The sequence below is a fragment of the Nematolebias whitei genome, chromosome 1 (genome assembly GCF_014905685.2).
Source record: "Nematolebias whitei isolate Nwh7 chromosome 1, NemWhi1, whole genome shotgun sequence".
Lineage (NCBI taxonomy): Eukaryota > Metazoa > Chordata > Actinopteri > Cyprinodontiformes > Rivulidae > Nematolebias > Nematolebias whitei.
In genome coordinates this window covers 22,386,697-22,395,186 of record NC_056498.1, presented here as the reverse complement: position 1 = coordinate 22,395,186, position 8,490 = coordinate 22,386,697, and the positions used below count along the sequence as shown (strand labels likewise).

The 8,490-nt window shown below is 39.6% G+C and overlaps 1 protein-coding gene across 1 annotated transcript in view; it reads left to right on the top strand.

The window, feature by feature from the left end:
* The window catches only part of vax2 (ventral anterior homeobox 2), a 74,028-nt gene extending 69,055 nt beyond the window's left edge, over nt 1-4,973 (top strand). The window contains exon 3 of the mRNA XM_037675643.1: nt 4,297-4,973. Within this exon, the coding sequence (XP_037531571.1) occupies nt 4,297-4,794 (498 nt within the window). The 3' untranslated portion in view covers nt 4,795-4,973. The remainder of the gene's footprint in view (nt 1-4,296) is intronic.
* Nucleotides 4,974-8,490: the final 3,517 nt, after the last annotated feature.

Genomic DNA, 8,490 nt, shown 5'->3' with positions numbered 1-8,490 from the left:
GGCCCAGTTTGCCCACTCGCATTGGGTTCACACTTGCACGCCTTTGATTGGTTGGCGAGCTGTATGTGCGTATTCACGTACGTCGGCTTCATCATCTCAATCAAATATCCTCAGCCCCACCCCCTCACGTCTACAGTCGACCCCATCCTTTTCATGGGGAGCGCCTCCTGCATAACCCAACCTTTGTTTATCAAAATGAATTGATTTGATAAACGATGTGGCGGCACACAGTAATACCATCAAATACTTTCAAACTTTGACGTTTTAGAGCGTTTTAAAACTAGATTTTGATTCTATTCAACACAATAACAAAGATTTGAACCGAACGGCTTTCCCACTCTAAGATATTGAATTTTGGTGCTGTGTGAATTACATATTTGTTTTATCTTGAATTGATTGTTTTTAGTTAAATTTGAACAGTTAAAGTAAGGTATTTTTGTTGCATTGAAGCTATAATATGAAACTATAAGAAATGAAATAGCAACTAAATCTAAGAAGACTTAAAATGTGCTTTTCCTTTGATTGAGTACAGATTGTGCCAGTGTGCTTTTTATATTAATTTAATTTACCAGGCATTAAACTATTTTGGAGCATGTCTTATTGGAAGATTAACACATAGTCGTTCATAAACTCATTACAAAGCTACCGTTCCATTTAAACATCCAAGTTTAATAGAAACAACAAACGTAATTAAAGCAAACATTTAATTTCTTATGGTGTACTTATATATAAGTAAATCTGTACATTTATTTCTGCCTGCTTATCTCAATAAACACATCCAGTCTTGTACTGTAAATTAAAATCACACTGTAGTTAATGGTGTTGCTTCTTTTTCTCCAGAGGTTAAATAAAATCTGTTGGGGCTTTGCAAAGAGTTCTGTAGGAACCAGCAGGTTTTGGTCTGCTGGGTGCATGTGGTGTAGGGAAAATAAAAGTGTTCTGGTTTCCAAATTGGGCAGGCTGTGTTTGGGGGACATGCACTGTCTGATAATATCTATCATCTAATGACTATAATGATGTTTGACTCAAAACCAAATGCTGCTGATAATAAAGGTTGAAGAAATGTAACTTTTTGTTGCATTTTCTTCACATCGCAGCCCTCCCTGCAGCCTTATCATTTTCATTGTACTGTTCGTGCTAACCGTGCCCTCGCAGGCCGCAGGGACGTAGCCCGGGGCAAATGCAGGTCACGGCAGATCCAGATCTCCCTTGGTAAGCTCTGCCCCAGCTCTGAACCCTGGATCCCATTAAAAAGGATTTACATGCAATAGTGTAGATGTACCAAAAGCAGTATTGCTTTCTTTGCTACTCATCATTTCCATCCCTCTAATAAAATCCCTGCAAAACACCATGGAGTTCTTTTTTTTTTTTCCTTTCTCATTACATCTTGTTTTTAATCTCAGCAGAGGTTGGGACTGCAATGTGAACAGTGGATGGAGCCACGCCCACAGCGTGGGGATAAAAGACAAGGATTGGCTGGGCGTTTTATCTGCTGTGAAAGCCTTTTATGGGATGTGGGTGTTCTGGAAGCCAATGGCGCATGAGTAAAAAGCACGTGGAGATGCTTTTCGAGGACTAGCGATCAGGAAATGTAGAATGAGAGGTGTGAGAAGAAGCCGCGCAGATCATTTGTGCTGTTTGTCCCAACTTCTTTTGTCTCCCTTACCATCTGCGTCTCCTTTGGGTGTTCGCCGTAAGACTTTGCTGCACTCAGTTGTTTCCTCTGAGCTGGGGAATCTTCTCCGATCCCATTATTCGTGTCGTGGTCAGTAAGCTAACCTATCATCTCACATGACCTAGCTTCCTGCTGAGCCTGCCTTTACAGCGGAGTGAGATGATGGTTTACACCTGATTACCGCGTCACAGTCAGTGTCTGAGTTTGTTTAAACCAGAAGACGACTTCACTCCGACTCTGGCTCAGATGTTTTAGGAAATAAAAATCAAAGAAACAGACTGGACTGCTGGTTAATGGCAACAGTTTTGAACATCTTGGATCGTTCCTACTATTTACCAGGTGTTTCATCCTGGTCCTCGAGGGCCACTGTCCTGCATGTTTGGTTTGTTTGCCTGCTCTAACACACTTAATTCAATGGTTGAATAATTTTAGGGTAAATACATGCTTGTGACATTATGGTATTTTTCTATGAATTTTACAATTTCTTAAGATTTTCAGAGTAAATTGTTGTAATTTGACAGTTTTTTACTGTAATTTTTTATGGATTTTTTTTCAACAGTGTACCTCTTAAAGGTGTGCAGAAGCCTGATAATCACCCATTCACTCAAATCAGAAGGGTTGGAACAGAGACACCTCTACAACATGCAGGAAAGTGACTCTCGAGGACCAGGATTGGACACCCTTAGTCTAAAAACCCACTCTAATCCAGAGAAACCAAATCCCCTTAGGCAGCCTAACATCTTATTACACCACAGCATACCTCCCACTATATCCCTCCCTGTGATTTAACTTATTAGTGTTTTTGAAAACTTGAATTTTACTATGTGATTTTATTTATTATACAACGTAGACGGACACAGAATGAACACTAGTCATCTAAAAAATCTGATTGTTAAGAATAAAACAATAGTTTTGTGGATACATTTGATCTAATAATAAGATGTGCTAAGTTGTCTTTGTCACTGTGAGATGGATTAAATCTGCAGTGACACAGAGGTCTCTGGATCGAGGTCAGCGTTGTATATTGTTTTCATGCATGCGAATCCTCTCTGCGGTGGTTCTCCGACCAGCGGTCTGGCTCCTCCGTACTCTCCAATCAACTTCCTTCACTCTGTAAGCCATCCACACATGCGCTGCATGAATTAAACATGGAGAACAGGGACAGGTAGAGTTCACTGAGCTTACGTGCGCTTGCTGGTGTGATGGCTCACAACGTAAAACTCCTAAATTTGCTGTCCTGATGGCGGGCCTGGAGTGGAAGTTCATGCAATTAGAGAAATTACATTTCCTGTGAAAATGCAGTGTGAATGCTTATTGCAGAAGAACTTGCAGAAAAACAGCTGAAATTAGCTAAAAAAACATGCTGAAATGTAGCTGAAATGAAAGAACAAGCCTAAATTAGCAGAAGAAAGCAGAAAAAACACATGTGCTGAATTAGGTTTAAATAAGCACAAAAATTAGAAAATCAGCTAAAAAAGCTAAAATTTGCAAAAAAATATTGGAAGAGTAGCCAAAAAAATTGAAAGAAACTTAACCTACGAGAAGGAAGTGAAAAAAGCTGAAATGAGCTAAAAAATATGGAATTAGCTAAAAAAGCTAAGATTTTCATAACAGCTTGTATAGTATAATAGTAGCTGAAATAGCAGAAAAAGCTGAAACTAGCAGAAAAAAGTTAATTAGGCTGAAAGTAGCAGAAATGACCAATTAAAAAAATGAATTTATCTGAAAAAGCTGAAATTAGCTAAAACATTTCTAAAAAGGTAATTGAAAATGTAGAACAAGTTTAAATTAGCATAAGAAAGCAGAAAGAGCTTGCACAATTAGGCTGAAAGAAGCTGAAATGAGCACAAAGAAGTAGAAATTATCTGACAAAAGCTGATTTTGAGCAAGTAAATAGGCTAACATAAACAACATGAGTTGTGTTGTTAGAATACATATTTAATAACTTTTCTCTGCACAAGTCTGAATGTTAAAAAAGCATTATTTTTTTTAGAAATGCAAACAGCACAGTCAACTTCCTGTTTTCCTTCGTCTCCAGTAAAACATACATTTCATTAAAATAAACCTCAACATACCCAAAAAGGATAGTTCAAGTTGTTTGGAGTGAGTTTTGTTTTCTAGAATGGTTTTAACAATAAATATCTAACTTGTTGTAGATAACTTTTTAAATAGCCTCAACATGATGAAGTGGAGTTGAATTCTGACCAGACTGACGAGCGAACGGCTAGTCCAAGTGGAGCCAAGACTGAAAGGACTCACTGCTGTTAGAAAATAATTCTAGTCTCAAATGTTGTTTTCATGGTTCATCCAGATGCTTTTTAAAAATAAACCTTTACATCACTGCCAGTTTTTTAAACAGATATACCATTATCTTACTGCGGGAAGTGCTACCGTTTACCACTAATGATGCTTGAGAAAATTACAGGACTTTATGTAAGTAACCACATAAAGATTTATAAATCACCATTTGTGTAAATTGTAAAACCATTTGTCACGGGGGTGATTTAAATTTGATCAATTGTTTCTGTGAGCAGAGAAAGCGCTTCAGATGAGAAACGTCTTCAGAAGACAAGGAAAGCGCCGTAGAAAAACAACTCTTCTGTTTGGTTGTGTTTCTGCAGGTCAAAGTGTGGTTTCAGAACCGTCGGACCAAACAGAAGAAGGACACCACCAAGGATTCAGACAAGCGCTCCTCCTCCACGTCCGAGTCTTTAGCTACCTGCAACATTCTGCGTCTCCTGGAGCAGGGTCGCCTCCTGTCGGGCCCTGCCCCGCCTCCCAACGCCCTCCTGGGGCCTCCAGTGCACTCAACAAACGGCTCCTTGCTAAGCAGCCCAGGAGGAGGCTCCTCCACCTCCCCTGGCATCAGCAGCAGCACTCCTCCCAGCTCCCTACCAGGAGGCACGTTTGGGCTCTCTCTCCCATCGTTGGGCGGTACCCCGTCGTCGCCGCGGTTGGGCGTCCCACCCCCCCACTCCCTATGCTTCTCCATGCCGCTTCTGGGGGGCGCTCATCACGAACTGACGTCCGCCTACGGCTGCGGCTCCTCAGCCTTTGAGCCATACATGAGGCTGGACAGGAAGGAGGCAGATCTAGGTGGGAAGAAAACAGTTTCCTAAGTAGCACGTTTTCCTTTCAGGCACTAGAAGGGACGATGACTCGTGTGAGCGTTGCGCCTCAACATCTCGCCCTGCCACATGTCTGACACATGAGCAGCTGCAGACAAGCCAAGAAAGCCTGCCAGGTCAGAAAAAAATTTAAGTCTGAAAATGGAAGTGACAAGGTTTCTTTCCAGCAGCACCAGTTTGTGCCACAGCACAACGATACGAAACAGTAAAAAGGACTTCATGGAAAGTGACGTCACTATTCCACATAAAAAAGACTAAAAGTTTTGCAGAGTTTCTGTGTGTGTGTGTTGCAGACAGATGTTTTTATCACCACTCGCTTAGTAGTTTTCGGTGACTCTTCACTTTTTGTCCCGTGAGTTGTGTGTGTGTGTGATTCTTCTCGTTATACAGGCCTTCGGTTAATGTTCAGGAAAAAAAACAAAACATACTTGACATTATTGTCAGCCCCGTCCCATCAGAAAACATGTAAGAGGACGTTCACTTCTCCATAACTTTGATTGTTCCAATCAATGGTAAGAAAAACTGAAACACATGGAATGGGTCTTGAATGGTGAAAATATGGCGAAATTTATTTTTCAATGTAAAGTGAACATTTTTATATTCACACGGTGAAATTTAAGCCATACCAACAATAACCCAGTGGGCTGCGACTGTTGGAAACAAGTTAGTGAACATGTCCTTCCAAAGCCTTGTCGCGTCCATTTTGAACAGGTTCAAAATGTGGCTCAATAAATGGTCTGAGAGTCATCGAGCGGTCTCTGGCGAGCTCTCTGACGCAAAACATGCTACAGCCTCAAATGTCCAAGTTAAAAATCACACCAGTTTACGGTAGTCCCTCGCTACTTAGCAGTTCAACTTTTGCAGACTCACTCTTTTGCGGTTTTTCAAAGTAAGAGTAGACACGACACACAATTGGCTGATTGATGGATGAGCCACGTGAGCGGCATGGATTGTTATTTAAAATTAATTACTTTAAATGATTTAGCACCTGCTGCACCTGTGTGCAGCCCACAGGTGCAGGGAGAAGCTCCCTCTGCTCTCTGTCACCTGCCAGCGCTCTCTGCCACCCACACATTTTTGGTAGTGAAACTTGAACTTGGACTCGTGGTTTTTCACTTATCGCGGTGGGCGTGGTCTCCTAAACCCCCGTGATAAACGAGAGACGACTGTACGTGGTTTTTCATGTATCGCAGTGGCCATGCTCCCCTAACCCCTCCGTGATAAACGAGGGACTACTGTACTTCGAGGTTTTTCGCTTATCGCGGTGGGCGTGGTTCCCTAAATCCCTGCGATAAACGAGGGACTACTGTACTTCAAGATTTTCACCTATTGCGGTGTTAGTAGTCCCCTAAATCCCCGCGATAAACTAGGGACTACTGTACTTCAAGATTTTCACCTATTGCGGTGTTAGTAGTCCCCTAAATCCCCACGATAAACCAGGGACTACTGTACTTCAAGGTTTTTCACTTATTGCAGTGGGCGTGGTCCCCTAAGCCCCCTGATAAACGAGGGACTACTGTAAATAAATAACTGATGGAAATCTTCTTACCTTCTTTTCAAATGTGAACTTGAGCGGCTTCTATCATAAATTGTGGATACCAAGGTGGGCACGAAGTAGGCTAATAAAATGGGCAACAAATTATTGTACACAACATAGAATACAGTTTTGTAAGTTCACATGAGCAAACATAAAACTAAGTCAGTGTTTTAAAAATCTAGTTGTGTAAAACACAGCTGCATGGCTGGCTGGTTGCTTGGTCACAAACGTTCAGAATTCAGTGACTAATTTTTATTTTCTTGCAGTTTTCAGTTGCCAGCTAGTCTCCAACAGTCACAGCTCAGGGAAATACTACTCAAACTACACTACTGTGAATATTTTTAAACATGTATTTTTCTTTAATTTTGACCAATACTTCTATCTGTACAAATAGAAGAAAATCCAGAAACTATGCTGAGGCAGCCATGCCACCAGGTGGCGATCACATCAACTTTAACAACACATCAAGATACAAATAAAGAATATTCTGAGCATGACTTAAAATGTTTGCAACATATTTGAGGCTCGATTTGATCTTTGACTTAATTTACCTTTTCACCCAGGGCTTAATTTGTAAACAGATCCATGCCGGAACGCAAATTGTGGGAAAATTTTTAATAAAGAAGATGCGATTTCCTGCATCTTGGTGTGTTTTAACGAGTTGTTAAACACCTACGTTCGCCTACACTTGTAAACACTCCGCTTCTGTTAAGCATCCTAGCTGGTATTTTGACAAAGTGGCGCCATTGTTTTGATAAGTAATGTGAATAATACTCATCAAACATTTCTCTTGTATTTTTAATACATGATCAAAATTTTATTAACGACCCACTTAAATTGTCAAACTGATTTGCAATTTCATTGTGCTGTTTAATTTAATTTTTAATTTTTTTTAACAAAATTGTGCGATGACTTTGGACTTTTAGGAGTAGAGATTTTTTAAGGGTAGAGGCAGAAATGCTTTAATTGAAAGAGCACTTATATGATATTAAGAAGCTCGTCAATGGCTGTTGTGTTTAAAATTCATGTTTATGTAATTATTATCAGTTTACATAAACAATATAAGTTTTATTCATTCAAGGCAGTCATATTTGGTCATAACTTTATTATTAGTAAGCCTGAATGTTACCAGCAACCAGAATGCACCCTGTCAAAATAAGAGTTCCCAGATCCTGTTCCGACAGGATCTGGCTCAAATTAAGCCCTGCCTTCACCTAATAATTGAAGTTGACTCATAACTAATGTTAATGAGAGGATCAGGAAACAATCCAATAAAAGAAAAATAGTGTTTTTGGTGAAAAACATTACTTAACAAGCTCCCTTTCTATTGTATTAACATACACGTTAAAAACAGATTTTAGCAAAACAACGTCACAATCTAGTTTTGTGTTGCGTATTGCACATAAACTTTAACAATGGAGCTGTTTTGAGTTATTTTATTTTATGTTTTTTCATGCTTGACTCCTTTCATGTTGACATTATGTTTGTTAAACTTTAAACTTTGCTTTCATGTTAAAAAAATTAGATATCAAAAAGTAAGGATGGTTTTGGAAGAAACTTCTTCTTTTGTATTTTGATGTTGATGAGTTCAATACTGCCACCTACTGGCCCAACATGGTATTGCAGAAAAGTTTTTTTTTGTTGTTTTTTTTTGCCAGTGGAGACAATAACAGCCATTAAACTAGAATGGTAGGGGTTTAGCTGCATTTTGGTAGAAAGGTGAGAAATAAAAAAAAAACATACAATTCATAAGCATGTATTGGGCTTAAGCTGTGGCCCATTATAACCATTACTTGTCTTGTCAGAAGACTGTTGAGTAACTTGGCGTCTGAATGAGGAATGGTGCTGCAAAGAGAGCAATATGTTTCTAGTCCTGATCAAGTGGCCATGTTTGATTTTAGTTCATGTGCTTTCACCATAGAAAGAAACACTTAAAAAAAACACGTAATTGTGGCATCTTAATATCTGTTTGGTGTCCAGCTGTAGTTTCTTTGTAAAATCTTTTCATTTGGTTGTGTTTGTGTCTGAACCAGTACGTGGAAAGACCTGGACAAACGGTGCAAACACACATATCTAAAAGCTTAACATTAAAGAAAATGAAAAGAAAGACGGGAACAAGAAAGCTGGTTGGAGTCGTCTAAAGCGTTTAC